This window comes from Megalobrama amblycephala, linkage group LG12, assembly GCF_018812025.1.
Source record: "Megalobrama amblycephala isolate DHTTF-2021 linkage group LG12, ASM1881202v1, whole genome shotgun sequence".
Lineage (NCBI taxonomy): Eukaryota > Metazoa > Chordata > Actinopteri > Cypriniformes > Xenocyprididae > Megalobrama > Megalobrama amblycephala.
This window is the reverse complement of record NC_063055.1, coordinates 13,060,234-13,081,320: the sequence shown is the minus strand read 5'-3', so window position 1 is coordinate 13,081,320 and position 21,087 is coordinate 13,060,234. Positions and strand designations below refer to the sequence as shown.

General features: G+C 37.7%; 1 protein-coding gene across 4 annotated transcripts in view; it reads left to right on the top strand.

The window, feature by feature from the left end:
• The window catches only part of trabd2b (TraB domain containing 2B), a 70,451-nt gene extending 51,036 nt beyond the window's left edge, over nucleotides 1-19,415 (top strand). For all 4 annotated transcript variants that reach the window (XM_048210341.1, XM_048210342.1, XM_048210340.1 and 1 more), the window contains exons 3-7: nucleotides 1,839-1,985; nucleotides 5,032-5,206; nucleotides 14,275-14,365; nucleotides 18,194-18,442; nucleotides 18,538-19,415. In XM_048210341.1, coding sequence (XP_048066298.1) covers nucleotides 1,839-1,985; nucleotides 5,032-5,206; nucleotides 14,275-14,365; nucleotides 18,194-18,442; nucleotides 18,538-18,763 — 888 coding nt within the window. In that variant the 3' untranslated portion in view covers nucleotides 18,764-19,415. The remainder of the gene's footprint in view (nucleotides 1-1,838; nucleotides 1,986-5,031; nucleotides 5,207-14,274; nucleotides 14,366-18,193; nucleotides 18,443-18,537) is intronic.
• The last annotated feature ends 1,672 nt before the right edge of the window (nucleotides 19,416-21,087 follow it).

Sequence of the window (21,087 nt, the reverse complement as noted above, 5' to 3'; positions counted from 1 at the left end):
GTAATTATAATCAATCACCCCTTTAAATAAAACTAAAAATAAAACTATTTAAAATCATTTTCTGTATTTGAAATAAAGCTTAAATAAAATTTAAAAAATTAGATGAAAAGTTAAAAAAAAAACGGACAAAAATAAAGTTATATAGAAATATTATGACAAATACAATGCAAAGTACATTGCAAAGTAATTTAACTAAACTTAAAACTAAAATTAAAATGAAAACTGAAAATCTAAAAATAAAAGCTAATTTAAAATTTTAATACATTCTATAATATAAAAACAATGTTGAAAGAAAGGTATAGCTAGCTAAGCTAAAAAGTACTTTATACAAACATCAGTTAAGCTGAGAAAGTAGATAGTTACTCTATCCCCGGTTTTCACAGACAAGGCTAGTCCCAGAATAAAATGCATGTTTGAGCCGTTTTAACTGAAAGCAACTTGTACTGACAGATCTTAATATATGTCAGTGCTATTGTTCTGTCTCAAGATGCACAACAGTAATGTTTTTTTTTTTTTTTCTAGTGTACGTTTTTAAAAGCTACTTAAATCCTAATTGAACTAAGGCTTAATCCTGGCTTAGTCTAAGCCCTGTCTGTGAAACCAGGCCTATAAATAGCAGGGGAAAAGTAACTTACAACATTGCATATTAATGTTTTTTTTTTTTTTTTTTTTTTTTTTTTAAAACATCTTCAAAATTGGTATTAAAAAAAAACAAAAACATGGCCATATGTTGTGCATGTATGTTTGAGGAAAAAAATAATAATGTGGCATTGCTTCATAGCTAGATTAATCTATAAAATCATTGAAAGGGGGCAATAAATGATCTGGAGAAGATGGGAGAGCAAAGGTTCTAGGCTGGGCTAGGCTGTGAGTCTCAAGTTTTTAAACAAAGTGATGTTAAGCTTGGTTTATTGGCAATGCTCACAGTGTAGCAAACCAAAACAGCATTCTGTATTCCATTCCCAGTGCTAAATAGAACAGACTCTCATTTCCAATCTTTCTGCATGAGGCAGGAACTAAATCTTCTGTAGCCTTTAAGCTAGTACATAAATCAGTCAGCATCACTACTTTCATTGACCATTTTCATTACTGTATTTCTGTCACACACGCTCACAAACACACCCTCCCTGTAAATCTCCAAGGCAATTAGTGTGAAGGGATCCAGCCAGAATAGAGAGGTGTAATCAAGTACACAAATCAACTGACCACACATGATCGGGTATGAACGCGTTAGCCAGCAGAGTGCACGACAGTGTGAAATTCGATCTACCTTTCCATGCAAAATAACAGAAAAAACTCCCTCCACCCATCTCTAACGGGCTGTGCTGTCAAAACGCTTAGCTTTGATTGACAGCCAGAGTCGAGCTCGTCAGCCAGTCAGGCGTGGTGTGAAAGCGGAGTGGGCGGGAGTGTGAAGTTTAACCCCAGGAGTCTGGGACAGCTGCAGTGTCACTGTGGTCTGTGGCTGTTGCACACCATAAATTCTCTCTAAAGTGAGTTTACTTTTTATTTTAATGGGGGCTGTAAATTTACGACCCTTGGACCCTGGAGATAGAGCCATTTTTAAAGGAGCACTCCCTGTCTTTTTTGTTTCTCTCTCATACTAGAAACTGCCTGCTTTACACAACATATTTGTACCTGGCAGTATGCTGGCGTAATATCTGGGCACCTCCAAAAGGAAAATTGTTCTTGTGGAGTATGTTTATAGTGTGTGAATAAATGAAGAGTGCGTTTGTGACTTAAATCATGTGTGTGGGAGTGAGAATGACTAAACTTGTGTATTTTATCTGTTCAAAATGACAAACTGACCTTCTTTCTCTCTCTGTGTGTGTCTGCAGGTGTTGTTTGCTCTGAACCAGACTCTACTGCAGCATGAGAGTCTGCGTGCAGGCATTTTGCAGGGCGCCTTTACTACTGAGGACCTCATCACACACTACAACTGTGGAGACCTCAACTCCATCATTTTCAATCATGACACATCACAGGTACACACACACACACAAAACACACACTTGTTCTATGCGTCATGTGAGTTTGTGTGTAGTGTAACTGTATGTATGTGATGTATTGAAGTCATTATGAGCTTAAAGTTTGAGCAGCAACAGGTTCCTTCTGATGGATGGCCTATAATTCTCCACTTCACCTTGCACGCTAAGAGATTAAAGCAACGCCACACACACATAGTGAGAAAGAGAGAGAGAACATTTCAGGAAACTGTGAGGGAGCAGTAAGAGGAAGGAGGGAGGGAATTTCTCTCTGTTGTTCCATATTTCCTGCAAAGATCAGACGCAGGGCAGCTAATGGCTTTACTGCCTGATAAGGTATCTGTGCTCTCCCTTTCACTGCTTTATGCCTCTCAACCTCATTCTCTCTCTCTATTTTGGTTTCTATACTCAATGCGGAAATTATGTAGTACTTGACTTAGAGCTTGAGTTGAGTTTTCTGCTTGAGTCTCTTCATTACAGACAGAAATCCAAACCGCATTCAAGGATAAGGTATACATATATAACTCATTAAAAGTAAGGTTCCCTCTTTTTACCAAATTTCCATGACTTTTCCATGACTGTGAATTGGTATCAATGAACGATTCATTGAAATGAAACAACTCAAAAGAAAATTCACTCACAAATTTTCAAAATTTTCAAAATTAAATATTTGAGTAAAGAAAATTAATTTTGGATCCTGGTTTTAACCATCCATCCTCCATCTTCTGTATAGGGACCCTGTTCAGATCTTTAGATCTTAAGCATACTGAAGGTTCTCTGTGTCTTATAGGAAAGGAGGAGGAGTGAGAGAGAGTATAAGAGGGCATTACGGGAAAAGCCTTCTGTAAAAGTGGTTTGGATGCTTACAGGGGTACAGCAGTTCATCGATCAGTGTCTGAATACAAACACACACACACAGTGGAGCCAAACGTACGCAACTTCAGTTCTTTAGTGCACAGCTCAAGCAGGAATCTCTCAGATAAACACACGTGCACAGCCATATTTACCCTTTCTGCCTCCCAATTTCCAAACTGTTCTCTCATTAGAGGGGCGAATGGATAAATACACACATACATACATAGTATTTAGACGTTCCAGAGCTCTGGATTCTAACAAGAGGCCACCTCACGGTTTCCCTTTTAAGTCTCTCTCGCTTCCTCCGTCCTTGTACCATTATCCCCCCCCCAATCTCTGGTGTATGTATAGCCAGTCAAGACATGGGAAGCGTTGTGTTTCCGACCATCAATTAGAGCGAAAGGTCCAGATTTGAGCTCCATAACCATATATTTCCCTAATGCCCTGCTCTCTTCCAAAGATCCATACACACTTTTCCAATTCTAAAGATGGATTCCAAACATATAGAAGCCCAAGTAAAAAAAATAAAAAGGTAATTGCGACTTAAATGTATAAGTAAAATTGTGACTTTATGTATGACATTTGCCAATAGCCATGACAATAGCTGTGATAAACTTTAAAATCGAGACAGTGCATTCCCATGGACTCAGCAAAAAAAAAAAAAAAAATGCTGTGATGATGTATCTTTTTTTCTCCAATAAAATGTAAGGTTTTGGTCGTCAATTTTCCACAAATTTTCCTAACAAAAATAAATAGCCTAGGCCTTAAAACTCTACTTTTAAGCACTATGGAGTTTAAAAATCTTGAAATGATTAGAAAACCTCAACATTATAAACAGCATTGAAGAGGAAAACAGGAGACATCTTTGTGCCATAAAAGCAAAGCTTCTCATCCACATCTCTATTACTATAATTTATTATAATTTTAATTTACTGCGGTTTATGACAAAATTGTTATAGTTTCATTTTAAATCTAAAAGAGGGAATCCATTAGACTTTTATTCCATTAAAAAAAACAAAAAACTAATTCAATTTGACAAGCTCAATCATTTCAATCGGAAAAACATCACCTCATTGTGGAAAATTCACGGGGACCTTAAGATGGCATCTTCACTGTCTTTCCCCAATCTTCCTTTTCTTTTTCTCTTCTACTCCTTCTTTGAAGTCTATTTTCCCTTTTCTCCTTCCATCTATTCTGTCCATCCCTCTGTATTAATAGCAAGCAGACTGACTGTGTAGACCAGGGGTGTCCAAACTCGGTCCTGGAGGGCCACTGTCCTGCAGAGTTTAGCTCCAACCCCAATTAAACCCACACTCTAAAAAATGCTGGGTTAAAAACAACCCAAGTTGGGTTGAAAATGGACAAACCCAGTGGTTGGGTTAAATGTTTGCCCAACCTGCTGGGTAGTTTTATTTAAACCAACTATTGTTTAAAAATTGCTATATGGCTAGCTTAAAATAAACCCAAAATAGTTGGGAAATTAAAAACCAGATGCAATTAGAGGCAAATAATAGACAAAAGGTGAATGTTTATTAATAAGCTTTAATATTGTATTAATATAAATTTAATAGTTTAATAGTTTATTCATATAAATTTATTAATAAGCAATTTAATAAATGTTTGTTGTTTAATAATTATTCATTGAACATTAATAAATGTTCATTTCCAACATACTTTGGGTTAATTTTAATTAAGCAATACAGTAATTTTTAAACAATAGTTGAGTTAAATAAAACTACCCAGCAGGTTGGGCAAACATTTAACCCTACCGCTGGGTTAAAACAACCCAATTGCTGGGTTTGTCCATTTTCAACCCAACTTGGGTTGTTTTTAACCCAGCATTTTTTAGAGTATACCTGAACCAGTTAATCTAGGCATACCAAGAACATCCAGGCAGGTGTTTAGAGATGGTTGGAGCTAAACTCTGCAGGACAGTGGCCCTCCAGGACACCCCTGGTGTAGACTGACCCGTCCAGCTGTAGAAAGCTTTCTATACACTTTACCCTGCAGCAAATCAATCAGTGCATATGGAGTCCAAGACAGGAAAACAGCATTTGTAAGTGTGTGTGGCAGTCACGTTCCACAAAGTGGAATAAATTTCTCAGCTGCCCAGTTTCTCACTCATACACAGACTAAGATTCATGCCAGGCCTTTAGTAACACCTCTCTCTCTCTCTCTTTTTTTCTCTCAGCTTCCACATTTCATCAACAGTTCCCTGCCAGCTCACGAGCGCTTGACAGCGCAGCAGATTGACAGTTACCTGCGGCAGGAGCTCATTTACAAACGCAACGAGCGAATGGCCCGCCGTGTCTCCGCCCTCCTTCAGAGAAGCCCCACCCAAAGCTTCTTCTTTGCTTTCGGAGCTGGTGAGTCACACAAAACTTATAACCATCAGACACAAACCTAACATTCCGAAGATGAGGTCAGTTGACACTGACTAGGAATAGATCCAGCTCCACATACAAAACAAACGCGTGCACACGCAAACTCCCCCAGATGGCAGTAAAACCAAATGGCCCTCAGAACTTTTCCCACGACTGAGAACACATCAATTACATTCCTATTCTGCATGCACCTGTCTGTTTGACAAATGCATACCTAACAAAATGCATTATTTTCATGAATTATAAAATTTGAAATCATCAAAAGGGTTGCATATAGTGAGAGTTTGTGTGTGCATTATGCTAATTACTAACTCTGGCCATACGCTGTAGAATAATCTGGATTCATTAGAATGAGAATAGAAATGCATGTGTGTACACACCTGTTCTAAATCAAGCACAATAATGTTTTGTAAACACATAACTAAGAACACTTGAATGCATTTAATAGTGAATGAGACCCGTTGAGAGGACTGACAGCTACTCTCATCTGTGAGAGTGTGAGCGGTTTGTTTTCATTTGCATTCCAAGCTAATGCTGCTAATGTTTCTGAACGCTTCATCAAGTCCTGAGGGATAACTGTGTGTATGAGCACACGTTTATGTTTGTGTGATGTTCATTAGCACTGATGGGGTAAATCTGAGGTTTTCTACTGGACAAGTGTGTGTGTAAGAACCTGTGTGTCAGTTTGTATGTGTTAATGGAGTAGAAGTAGAATTTTACATGATGATGCCCTGTCGTTTTTTTTACAGCTCAAAATCTCAAAAGATAAGGACTGTGACAAATATATCTTGTCTGCACTCCGTGTACCAACACGCTAATAGTTGGGCAACTGAGGTGTTAGTTTGTCTGTCTGTCCCTGGTGTGCTAGTCCTTTCTCTAACTGTGTTTACTCAGAGCTCTTCTTTGAGTTACTCACAGTTTCACTTGGGCTGTTTCTAGTCAGAACTACTGACAGAAAGCAAAATTAGCAGCTGTAAACCTGGGCTCGGAGGGTTCTACAGTTACCAGAGTGCTCTGCAAGTTTCTGTAGGGCTGATTAAACTACACACTGTGCTGGTAAAGTGGTTAAACAGGCCATCCGTCTTTGCTCCACAGCAAACCTGCCACCCTTGCTTTGTAGACTTTCCAATAGCATGTTTTGATTCAACGGGAAGCTATGGCACAGGCTAGAAAGCTCTTTTGGAAAATCATACACATGTGCACTCACACATACCCCCAACCCTGACTCTTAAAAATGACACCAAAGCACATTTTTGTAAAAAGTTTCCTTAAAGTCATCCACATAATTTCAACCTTAGCTCTACCTGACACATTCACTTTCATGAATGAATCATTCAATAGAATTGGATATGTTCAATGAATCAACTGACACTCAGTTTACAAAACTAAATGAATTATTTATGAATAGGATTGGATTCAGTTTTTGAGTTCAGTTCAACACATTGACTCAGTTATCCAGTCACAGTGATTAACAGCTCACTGGAGGGGAAGATTATCGGTAAATAACGACTTGTGTGAAGAATGACTTTTAAGATACTTTATAGGGATTTTGCTCCCTTTTATTAAAAGATTAAAAGCTTTAGCCACCATTCATTGTAACTGCATGGAAAACAAACAGCACGTTCTTGGGGTTGTGATGTAACAGAAGCAGCGACACATCTTTTCTTCCACTTTATGACATACATACATCCAATGAAATGGATTATATTTAAGTTTAAAGCTGCAGTCCGTAAGTTTTGCCTCTTTGTCGCCATCTCTGATGGAAACCTGCAATTGCAGTTATCATCTTTATGCGGGTTGTGCATTGGCACGGCTCCTCAGCGCGTATAAATCTAATGTTTGATGTCAGTCATCACAACGGTGTGGATAATGTACTTTGGAATCACAGATTCTACCTCTTGGAAGTATGATCAAAATAAGAATTTTCACCGGAAAATGTTATCTGAACAAGTAAGTAACATGTCTGACCAACTGAGGAAAAAAGCATTACAATAAACGCTATTGTTACGTAACAGGTCAGAAGATAAGTGGGAACATGCCACCCTGGCACATCTGTTTATGGTACAGCTCACAGGCACAAACTTCAGTATATCTTAATATTTAACATCCACTAAGAAATCTATTAACAAGCCTCTGACAAACACATATCTTACATAAAAAGTCAAGCCAATGCTATGCGATGGAAAACGTTTGTATGTACTAATAAAAATAATTTTGCTTTCCTCAAACATATTCAGTCACATCCTAATTAGCCATTTGCTGAGCAAGTAGAGTGTGTGTGTGGCGTTTCAGCAGGTTCTCATTTGCCTGGTTCCTCGGTGCTGCGTGGAGTTTCGTGCTCTTATTGAAAACATCCCTAGGAATTTCCTGCGATGGCCACAACCCAGGCACCGCTTTCTTCTTTAATACACACGCTACATTGATAGCGAGCATTTGTCTTTGCATTAATGGCCTCAGATTTGTTTTGCTATTGATTTGACATGCATATGACATTAATAAATGACAAAGCTAATATCGTGGGCGCTAAAACAGTCAGTTCCAGTAAGCGCACGGGACACTGTTTGTACTGTGTTTGTATAAATATGTGATCACTCATCCGTGTGTTTGTGTGGGGTGAGGAACTCTCAGCACATGTGTTTTGCAGTTGTTTGTGGTGGTCATTGTATTGTCATTCCTTACAGAAGTGCTCAAAGATAATTTCTTCAAAGGGCCCTTTGAATATGTACATTTTGTTGGTGTCCAACCAAGGGACACTTCACTCCCAATGTTCTTTGTGCTGCATTAGAAGCATCAGTCATTGAAAAACAGTAACATACGCTCCAGTGATTTGGGAAGATGATGTTAAAGTACCTCATACCATAACTTCGCAGAGTGAATTGGGCATAGGCTTGGTCACACAATTGTTTGATAAAGCTATATGAAGCATTGGGAAGTCCAATTCATTTTAGTAAAAGTTCATTCTGATGGTTTGTTTAAATTAAGAACTTTTGTCTTGTGGATTCTTTTGAGCTGAACTGGCCTGGCTGTAACTAAATTATTTTATATTGAGTAGCTTGTAGCTTGACAAGCAATTTAAAAATGACTTCCACCAGATGGCATCACAATAACCACTGCAATTGGTCCTCTTGTTGGTAAGAAATGTTACATAAAAGAAGGTGAATCTCAAAAGGCAAGCTGGAAGTGTTTTATCTAAGTCAATAAAAGGTTCCTGCAAGTTGTTACACTTTAAAAAAGCTCAACTATTAAATGCCAATCAAATCTAATGGCTTTTGGGACCCTGGAGAAAACAGTCTGTTTGTCTTGAGCTGCGGTGTTGTGTTGGTCTGCATCTCTGAGGACATTTGTGCTAAAGTGACTCTCAGTGCTAATTAGATCAGCAGAGCTCATTATCAGACTCTGCCATTACATGCCTCATTAGCTACTAAAACAACTGATCTGGGTGTTAATGGAATTTAAGCTCACATAACACACATAACACATGATCTCTCTTCACCCACACACTGTTTTACTGTGATGCACTTAAACAGATGCGTCTACCTGCACATGTGATTGATTTCATCCAGCACACACATACATTCAAAGAGTATGTGGATGCACTCCAAGAAAAAGTCTGTGATTTATTATGCAAATTATTGCAGAGTTAAGTCAGAGAGTCTTGGGAGTGACAACCACATTAAAATGCGGGAGTGAAATCATTCAGTGTGTGAGCGATACAGTATATTATGACTCTCCATGATAACCATCAGTTATGCTGTTTATATACACTGCCCATACATTAAAAAGTCTTTGGGATGTGCTGGAATAGACTTTACAGAGTGCTAATCTCTTGCATTGTCAATACAAGATCTTGACCAAACATTGATGCACCTCTTGATGGAAAAACATCACAAAATTTATTTCCATCAAGAGAAGCATCATTTTTTGGTCAAGATCTTGTATTGACAATGCAAGAGGTGATCACTCTGTAAAGTCTCCTCCAGCACATCCCAAAGACATTCAATGAACTTAAGGTCTTGACTTTCATGTGTGAAAATGATTCTCCATGCTCTCTGAACCATTCTTTCACAATTTTAACCCTGGTGAATCTTGACATTGTCATCCTGGAATATGGCCATGATGTGTCTTGCATGGTTGTTTAAGAAATGAAGCGCTACACACTCCTTTAAGGGTTAAAAGAACCGTTGCGAAACATATAACATACTAGAAACATAATAATCACTATTAAAATCCAAACAGTGACTTTTTTTTTTGGCCAGGCAGTGTATAAATAGCATATATAAAAATTGAAATATATATATATATATATATATATATATATATATACAGTTATATATGCTACAATGGCTGTTTACTTTTGTTTAACACAGACATATACATATACCAAAGGCCAAAACAGCCATTTCATTTGTGATTAAAATATCTTAAAATGTAATAAATGTATACATTTTTTATTCTGGCATAATTTTATAACATCATATATTAACATAGTGCAAAATGGTATTAAAATTATGTGTAGGAGTCATTGCTTTGTTATGAGAATGTCCGGAACAATGAATTTCATTGATGTCATTCGGAGTAACCAATATAAAGGGACCATTTTGGATCAAGTCATGTGGTCAATATCATGTGACAGGATGTGACATGTAACTATTTGAAAAATTCATGTTTTCATTTGCTCATACGCATGTCTCGAAACATCAGGTCATTCAATACAACCGCTATAAAACAGAAAATGTTGTAATATTTTAAAAACTTGTACTAAATACTGTTCTTTTGCTTGCTAGATATCAGTCTGTTAGCATTGTTCAAAAATATTGTCATTTGGTATAACCAAAAGTGTCATTCGGTAAAACCGAAATTTCGGTTAAACCGAATGACTTTTTTGGTGAAACATTTTGTCCATCTTGTAAAAAATGGCAAAAGCAGTGTTAATTGATTATAAAAACCACATAATCTCATTGTTAATACTTCATAAAACTTCAAAATTAATTAAATCTCCATTATGTTTTTTTTTTTTTACTTTTAAAAACCTTATTTGTCACCTTATTCGACACAGTATATATATATATATATATATATATATATACACACACACACACACACACACACACACACACACACACACACACACACACACACTTTTTGTGCACTGCCTTGTCAATACAAATATAGTTTTTGCTCTTCAAGCATGAGTGCACATACCATTACATATGTATTTATGTGCAAGAAGGGCTTCTTTCTGTTTAATCATGCCCACTGCTTCAACAAAGCCACTTCAGCATTCCAAGAAAATAAGTAGAGACCCCAGCTGTCAGAAACTAAAACAAACCATAGGGGCAATTTCCCCTAAATGCTTTAACCCCTGTGAGCTTTGACTGTTAATGTGCTCCTGCTCGCCCTGTTTTTGTCTCTTTCCTACATTTTCACATTTCCCCAACTGTGAAAATGTCCCCATCCACTGGACTGACTTTCTCTCTCTCTTTGGTAAATCTGCTTGCCCGCCACCCCACAGTCACTGTAAAAGAAATGTAAATATTTAAAGCCATAAAGGAAGCAGTTTCAGTGTTTCTGCATCAAACCCTTGAACCCCAAACAGACCTTAAAGCAGTTCAGTACAGTTCCCCGAACCCCACCCGGTCCAACGGCAGCGAGAGAGAGTCCCCTCATTACGGAGTCTGCTGAACTACAACCAGAGGGGTCCCTTTGGACAGGTAAAAGAGAGAAGCACCCCCCTAATTCTCACTAATCTCTCGGTTCAGCTCAGATCCCAGGGATGGCCCAAAGGCTGGAATTTCCTGATCTTTAGAGATTTATAGGAGGTGTGAGAGCTGCTCTCCTCGCTGATCTGTGGCCATATACTCTCGCGCACACTCAAGGCGGCGCGGAGGGTTTGTTGACTCAGAGACCATGTTGAGATTTATAGATTTCCTGCTGCTGTAAAAACTTGCAGAGGGTAGCATGTGTGTGTGGATTAGATGGAGCTGTGCTGCTTTACAGGTCAGTAGTTTGTAGGGTAATCACGGGGGATTGAGCGCTGGATTGAAGAAAAATGAATGACTCAGAGGTGGAGGCTTCCCTTGAGCATCCTCTGACACACACAGCCATAGATACACACATCATGCTGCTTATAATAATGGACAAGTAGAGAGGAAAAAAGACAAAAGTAGTACTATGGTCAAAGACAGCAGCAGCCTGGTGGCCCACAATGCCTCTCAATTTCATATCACAAGTCTCAATACGTGCTTTCTCCTCTCTTCTAACTGTTCCCTCTCTCCAAGAAATATTTTGTTTGTTGGCTGTCTATCAATAGGGGTCATTGTGATTTTGCCAAGAAAATCAGAGAAAAATGATAGGTGAATAACACTGATATAGAAGCACCTATCCTTTGTTGTAAGCCTAAACTTGACATAAACTATAAACTTGTCCCTCAAATATGATTGGTTGATTGGAATGTTATTCCAGGATCAACAAAGATGTTGATCCAGGAACATGTTGTACTTGGTGAAATCACATTCACAAGTGTTAAGCATATATACAAATAGGTTTTGATTACTGATGAAAATATTACAGCAGTTGACAGGGTTTTTGATTTTTTTCAACAACAAAAATTAGATGAAAAAGATGGACTATGATGAAATAATAATAAACTTTAATAATTAAAACCATTTTTATTATGATTAATAAATTAAAACTATTATTCATACTGTTGATGAAAAATGACAATAAAAGCAACACTGCAATGCTTTTAGAAGATGAAATATGTAAAACTGGTTTGCTTTAACTTTTGCTCACTATAATTGGTTAATGTTTGGTCTGTTTTGCATATTAATGACATATAAAATGATTTTCTATTTTTAGAGCGAGTTAAAGTAATTATAATAAAATTGACAAATATGAAAAAAATGTATTAATTAAATGTAAGCGGACAATAACAAAAATCCTGCTGTGTAAAATACTGCTCACAAGTCTAAAATATTGGCTGAATGGCCGTGTGTGTGTGTGTGTGTGGTTTGTGTCATGTGTAATGTATCATAAAGGTGCTGACATACCTGGACACAACCCAAAATACTCAAACCAACCCCTGAACTGCTCACAGTACATCTTCTGAGTACGAAGAAGGGGCAAGAGGAGAGGGGGTTCGTAAAATGTATAAATGCACCAAAGAATTCCTGCTAAAAAGTGATTGAGAACCCTAATTACCCCGAGAGAGAGAAAACGAGAACAAGTCTGTGAAAGTCAGAGAGAGAGAAAGCTCAGAGCTTAAGCGTTACAATAAAACTCAGGCCGTAAGGACATTAGTTAAACATTTACATTTATTAATATATGCCAGACACTGTTATTTAAAGCCATTTACAGTGAATTTAATGTATTCATGCTCCCTGGGAATCAAACCCATAGCCACGGAATTGCTCCTGCCTTGCATTACCAACTAAGATACGGGTTGAAAAACAAACTATGGAAACACCACATGTGCTCTATTCTGACTGAATCAAAGGGAATGAACTGACAGTCACTGCACCTGTCTCTGTCTCTGCGAGTGGGACGATTTGGTCGAGGGCTTTGGGCGTAACTTTTAAGCCAGGAGCTTTTGCTAAGCCTCAAATTGATTTGTTTAAGGCCTGTGCGTGTTTTTAGTACTTCTTTACAGCTGTTTGCTCTTGATAATCAGAATATACTAACTGCGGTCACAAAATAAACACCACAAATATACATAATGAATTGTATCAGCCTTTGGAGAGCTGAACCTCCTGTAGTGGAGCGAGTCTGTGTGTATGGAGCGCGGGTTTGTTTGTTTGTTTGTTTCTGGGTGTGTATATTTATTTATCGTGTGCCAGTGTTTTGGGTGTGGGTGCCTACGGAGAAAGATTAGTACAGGCTGATTTGTTGTGTAGCACGCATCTGCCTCCTTGCATTAATTAAAGGAAAGCGTTTCAGAAAGACCTCCATATGCGGCCTAAATAAGTCCTGACAAAAAAAAAAAAAAAACTCACCTATTTGGTAGCCAATTGACCACCCGTGCCTTCACCGCACTGCAACTTAATCTAACTATTTCCTCTAGTAACCAAACACTTCTCGAGTAACTACTTCCTTCGGTAGCCAAATGTCTGTGAGAACACTCTGTCCAGCTGGGTTATTTATGTGGCTGAAATCTTGCAAATAAATACTGCACATGAAATGAACCGCACGACTTTACATGCCGAATACAGAGGAATGGCTGTTTTACTTGAAATTTCCATAAAAGATCATTCTGACTTAGTTTAATATGAACATTAATCAGAGTATGTGGGTGTGATAGCTTGCCGACCATGCCGCAGTGTCATTGAACCTGTCTGAGTCAGCACTGGGATGGGAGACGAGGTGAGGAACACAACAGGACGGGCCTCAATGGGCCGCCTGTTCCTTTCCACTGTACCGAAGGGCGTAGCGGCATAATCTGGCCGTCTGATCTGACCGACGCTCAGCGGTAGCCTCTTCACGCTCCATGCCAGTCGCCCCAGCAGCCTTTGAACTTGGCGGCCAAGAAAGCGCCGCGGGCCCCTCGCTCCCCCTCCCCCTCCCTGTCTTCACGAGTGATCAGCAAAATAATGATGATAAAGAAGCATGAAAAAAGACAGCCTTGAAGATTTTCAGCGTGCCGTTAATAAGCTCATGGAGCATGCTGAGGCGATGAGGTCAGGCTGTATTAGCGCTTATTGCTGGGTTGAGTGACACACGGGATTATCGGCTACGCGGAGAAGTGAAACAGCTTTCATCAGCGTGGTGCTGGAGCGCGTGCGTTTGATGTCTCAAGAGTGAAGGAATTATGAGTGTATTATATGTGAGAGCCGAGGCGGAGAGACAGTAGCACAGGGCATTTTATATGGCCTCATTCTTGAAGGAACAAGTGCACCTTAAGATCAAGAACAAGAGAAACAGAGGGTTCTTGAGACAGCGTCCCCCCCCCATGACTATATGCACTTATCTGCTTTCTCTTAAAATTTGCACATGGCACGCCCACCTGAAACCTATCCTCATTAACATGGCTGCTACTTGTTTCCTGTGTGCTACAGGTCATTTCCTGGGGAATCACAGTGTATTGGACATTCTGCGGCAGGAGGGCTATGAGGTGGAGCACACACCAGCGCAAGAACCCATCACAGAGTGAGTACACACACACATACACAAAATTCAGAATTGAACAATTGGTTCCCTTTCAGTTGATGAATGTGTTGGCCTTAACCCACAGTAAGTTGAATTGGAATGTGAATTAGAATGCAGTGGAATTTACTGAATTACAATGCAAAAAAATAAACAGAGATAATGAATTCTGGAAAATTAAAGGGTTAGTTCACCCAAAAATGAAAATTATCCCATGATTTACTCACCCTCAAGCCTTCCTAGGTGTATATGACTATCTTCTTTCAGACGAACACAATCGGAGATATATTTAAAAATATCCTTGATCCGCCAAGCTTTATAATGACAGTGAATGGGGGGCCACATTTTGAAGCCAAAACAAATGCATCCATCCATGATAAAAGTAATCCACATGGCTCCAGGGGGTTAATAAAGGCCTCCTGAAGCAAAGTGATGGGTTTTTGTAAGAAAAATAACCATATTTAAAACTATATTAACTATAATAACTAGCTTTCGGCAGACGTATGCACCGATTGGCAGCAGAAGAGTAACCTCTGACCAGGGGCATGACGTAATGACGAACGCAGAAGCACAGAGGATAGAGCAAAACAAAACACCGGTCACAAAGTCTAAAATGAGAAATTTTAAAGAGAAATGTCTGAGGATTTCGATATAAGAGGAGCTTGAGTTAGTTGCCCAGCCTTATATATATATATTTATATATATCTCTGATTGTGTTAATCTGAAAGAAGATAGTCATATACTCCTGTGGCTTGAGGGTGAGTAAATCATGGGATAATTTTCATTTTTGGGTGAACTATCCTATAATTAGCGTTCTTCCAACAGGTCCACAGAAGTTCAGTCAATCAATCAATCAATCAATCAATCAATCAATCAATCAATCAATCAATCAATCAATCAATCAATCAATCAATCAATCAATCAATCAATCAATCAATCAATCAGTCAGTCAATCAATCAATCAGTCTATCTATCTATCTATCTATCTATCTATCTTTAAAAACATATTCAAAATTAGTTATTTAGTTAAAATTTCTTCATAATTCATTGTAATTCTACTTCCTTGCATTCCAATTTGAACTGCAATTCTGCATCCTGTTTGCTACCTCAATTCAACCTCAGGAACTGAATTTTTAACACAACCGTGCTTCACACTTTTGGCTTTTCCTCCCCATTAAGATTCAGTCTTCTGCTTATTCCTTTTCCTCCTATGCCAATATTATGCACACACACATAATAATTATTAAGTTAGGATTAAGTTTGTTAGTTTAAACAAAAAAACCTTCATGAATATTTCGTGGCGCAGAATATAATGACGTGTACTACATACACAGACTCAGTAATGCATCGTATTTCACCACATAGAAACCCCAAGCACTTTGTAATTCACCAGGAGGATATTCCACTTACTCTGCTAAACTGCAAACAGTGCTAAACTATGCCTTTGATCTCCCCCTGCTAACCATGACGAGGTGGGCCAGACCAACGCTCTGCCAAACTCTGCCTCACCCAGTTATCTTTTAGAGAGGGGTGCTATGCCTGCTCAAACAAAGAAAACCCACCTCCATTGTTGGCATACTCCTACCATTACTCAACAGGCCTTTAGGGGAGGTGGAAGAAGGTGATCCAAAGGCTGTGTAGGTTGTACTCGTTAAATAGATGTTGTAATGGCTCCAACACCCAATCAAAGGCGCAAATGGAAAAATGAGAACGGCGAGCAAGTGAACAGTCCCAGAAAGGCATGTAGAACTCAAAAAGAACCCAACCACTACCACAACATCCAGCCGGTGTCATCTGAAAAATCTCCTGTTGCAAATTTCAGTGCAAACGTTTTCCTTTGGCACATTGCACATTGAGGCAGAGAGCATGGAGGGGGGGTTCTCAGTTTGCTGGAGATGATGACAGTGGCTGTGGTAACAAGCTGACAGCTGGATGGACTGGCTGAATGACGGACTGACTGTGGTTTAGAAACATGAACCTTTCCAGCTTTCTCAGGCCTGCTCACTTTCTCTGTTCTGTAATGCAAAAAAATGAGGTGATATGATGGGCAAGTAAAACAACGTGCAGTGGCAGATGGACATGTGTTTACTAAAGCTCACGAACCACAAACTCGAGGCCTGAAACCAGTCCTGTAGTGTGTTTGTGGTACACATATGGGTGATTACGAGATTCAAACCAAACAAAACACTTCATGGATGTACTAAACACAGTAGGTTGGCCTAACCACAGTGAGGCAGTTTGGAATGAAGTACGGTTTACCAAATGTCGTCATGGTTACGCGATGAAATGCCCCAGTGGGCACAAGTAGCATGAGGTGACAAGTATAGAGTGGCATAATCTTGAGCAATGCTACGCCCTACTGGTACACTATGGTAAAGTCTATGTTCAAATGTCTATAATCTCAAATTCTTTCTTCAAAAATGATGAAACAAGAGAGTCGTGACTGTATAATATTAGCATTTAATAGCAGTATATGGATTGGTATGCAAGCCTGAATTTGGATATCAGTAAGGGAGCTTAAGACTTTGAGGTTGTAGTTTTGACCTCACTGGCTCTTTGTAAATTCTTAGCAAGCCGAAAGGTTGATATGAAGCTGTTTGAAGTCCAAAGTATCTCCAAAACACACGCACACACACCCTAAGCCAGAGCTTTTTTGAAACACTACTAGGATTTTATCTCCAGTACTTCAAAGGTGTCTCCTGACACTGCCCAGTTCTCAAATAACCTTCATATGTATTAATCCACTATTTTAAGTATGGACTAGGGATGCATCGATATTAAAATTCTGATCTATACAGATAATATGTTATAATTGGCTAATATTAAAATATTCTTTAATAATACATTTTAATTTAAATTATCTTGAAATAAATTTAAAAAACGATAAAAGCTAAAAGGAATCATTTTAAATTCTACAACTAAATTTATATTAAAATTTATCTATACTAAAAATCTGATAGCCCAAGAATATTTTTGATATAAATGGCTAATACTAAAAATAAAATAAGTTTTAATTATAAAAAATGATTGAAAATTGAAAACTAAAACTGAAAATGAATCATTTTAAATGAATTTAGATATCACAATGTTATAATGTAGTTTAAAAATGGATATTCGTTTTGAGATTTTCTAAAAATATTTACATTATTAAATTAATAATGTTATAAAAGATATGAATGAGCACTGGATCATGACAGTAAAGATCATCTCAATTTAAAATGTAGTGAAATTATCATGCCAATATATAAATATCAAATATCACCTAATATATCCAATATTGACAAATACAATAAATAAAAAATTATCATATACTGTATATATACATAAATATACATATACATTCTCACAGTGAGTGTCATGGCGGATGGGCAAACCCACCATAATTTTATACTTACTACTATTATTTTGTAACAGAATGTAGTTTTAAGAGTTTTTTAGGCGAGAATATTTGTTTAGACGCTTTCGGAGATGCGAGCTCCAGGCCGTCAACAACCGTTTAGTGCTCATGTACCCGCAGAGAACAGCTTCATCTCGGCCAGTCCTCCGGGAATTTGCTGTTGTATAAACACAATATCACACTTGTAGCCATGCAATATGGCTGTATACCAGCATGCTGTGATTCGGCCGTAGACATGATGCCATATCGCATGGCTACTCGTGAGATATTGCTATATATATATATATATATATATATATATATATATATATATATATATATATATATATATATATATATATATATATATATATATATAAATAAGTACTTTTGTTTGACAATTTCTCATTAAAATTCTGCATCCCATAAGTTTCCTAATTTCCACGTTTTCACAGAAGGAGCTGGTCCGAGGTTGAGGGGACTACTGTGAATCCCACTGAAGGCAGCTCTGAGTCGGTGACGGAATGGACATCAGAATCTCCTGAGCTTGAGGAGATCAGCCAGGAAGATCTCTCACATATGCTGCTGCCAGACAGTCTCAGCCAGCTAGAGGAGTTTGGCCGCTACAAACGCCCTCGTAAAACCCATCATACACACAGTCGACCACGGCTGTTCAGTGACCTGTGGGTGCGCATAGGAGACAGGTGAGAACACAACGCGTGCCAGAAACCACATTTCTACAGCAAAAAGCTGCTTTTTACTAATAAAACCCTCAATTTTGTTTTCATGTTGACAATAGCACGACTCCACACCTGAATATAAGGATAACCAATGGCTATGTGACGGTGGAACCTCTTCAAACACGACAGGAACAACAACAAAGACGAACGCCGCTCAGAGACAGACTGAAGCCTCCCAGCCTGCCCACAAACCCCAGCATACTTGACTCCGCTGCTCCAAATCCAACATATGCGCTGACTTGCCTTTTGGCCGGTCTCATTTCACAACTGCTTTTCACGTCCTGAAAAGAGAATGGGTCTCTCGGAATCTCATAAACCAACTCAATCAGAATTGTATCTAAGTGACTTTGCCTGTGGTAAAAATAAATGGCAGTAAAGTACATTTAGGTTCTGCTTACTTAGATCAATTTTGGGTGTCTGCCTACAATAAGTTGCTGCAGCATGTAACAGTAGACGTGAGAAATTTCTAATTGTTACATCTGGCAGAATGGTAGTCTGTAAGAATAACAATAAGAGAAAAAACAAGAACATTTTGTTATAATTATGCAATGACTCTGCCCAGAGTTGATTCATAAGAGTCAGCTAAGATTGTACCTTGATGTGAAAACCCACATGACTGTTCCCTTCTGTCCCATCAGAGCAGACAGCAAAACATGAATGTGCTTTTTTTTCTAATGAGTGAAATAGGGCAAAAGAAAATATACCAAATTATCAGTATCATGTAAAGGTTAAAAACCTAAATTATGTAATAGAGACTGTTATTATGTGATATGTTCACTGACAGATAACTGAATAACTTAAATAGTTCACAGAGATGACACTTATATTTTGTAAATTGTGCATTTGTTCATACAGAAATTTTATATTTATTATTTCATGAAGAGTATATTTTCATGCATTTCTCAAGTATTAAAGTTAACAGAGTTATGTAAACAAACATGACTTGTCTTGTCCCTTAATTGCTGAAACTTGAACGCATACTGCCCTCTACTGGCACTCAAAGCATTTCTTTCTTTCTTTCTTTCTTTCTTTCTTTCTTTCTTTCTTTCTTTCTTTCTTTCTTTCTATTATTTATTGTATAGTTCCTAAATTTTTAACAACAAATACGAGTTTAGAGGGAGAAAATATGGTCGATATTTATTAGTATACATGCACATTTTCAAAGATGTCCAGTTCTGTTCCAGAATGTAATTAAAGGAACAGTCCACCCAAAATGAAAAGTTATCATTTTGTCACCACCCTCATGCAGTTCCAAAGCAATTATTTTCTTTCTTCCGTGAATGAGAAGGCAGAATATTCTTAGACGGCTTTTCCATACTATAAAGGCGCATGGTTATGTTAAATGCCAAGTTTTGAGTATCATAAAAAAAATAAAAAAAAGTAGAAAAGTAACCATATGACAGATGAGTTGTCCAATATCATTGGCGGTCGTGCTTAATTCAGAAAAGGTGCCTTTAGACGCGCCGCTCTATTGACGTAAATGACGCCAAACCCCATTTGTTCTCGAATGTCATGTGACGCTTTTTAAAACGCAACCCCGAGCAAGTGCACAAGTGGAAAAGCCAGTCAATAAATACTTTTTTTTTTTTTTTTTAATTCCTTACACAAAACAACCGTATGGGTTCATAAGATTTGGAATATGATTACCATTCGTGTGGACAATTTTCATAATAGCCCACTTAGGCTATATTACTTTTTGTAGCTTGGCATTTAAAATAGTAATTCGTTTTCATTGTATTTAAAAGCTATCTATCTCCATTCTGTTTCAAGAAAGGAAAAAAAAATAGATACTGGAATGTCGTTAAGTGTAAGTATACAGTATGCAATCAACCCATCCTGTTTGAGCCACTAGGTGGCAGACAACATCTTTGTAACTGAATGTACCTTCTAGACTAATCTTCAACCTCCAGAAATACGTTTCAAAAGACGATTTTGTCTACGTTTAACAATAATAATAATCTGTCTTTTATAACAATATTATTTTAAGTTAGAATTATAATAATAATATTTGACATTTATATTGAACAATATTGATATAAAACCTACTAATACTTAGCCTACAGTATTTTTAAGAAAAATAAATAGCCTAATAACATCATTTTTAATGCTTTCATCTTTGGAAATTCTCTCAATTACACTTCAAAGACACTGCCAAAACGCAATGCCTAATATTAAATAATAATAGGTTAAAATAATTATAATCGGGGGGAAAAAAATGAATCGTTTCCCACACCAAATTAATGCACGTCTTATCTTACTACAATGCATATTTATACAAATATTTATCTTGCATAATTGTATATATGTTTGCCCTTCTTATAACCAAAGGCAACTAAACTGTATTAATACCGCAACTGAATGAAGTTTGACTTCACATCTCAAGTGTTAAATGAAATCAACAAGCAAAACTATAGGTCTATCAATTTTATGCATATCTTTTATATCTATGCACCTCCTTTCGCTCTTCCTTAAAGTTCCTCTCTCATCCAGGCAGAGAGAAACAAGTTTTAAAATAAACAGCTATTTCGCCCCTTAAGCCAAGACAGGACAATGTTTGCCTTTGCTAAAATACCATTTTGCCTGGGCTTTGGGGTGTTATTTGAGGGAGT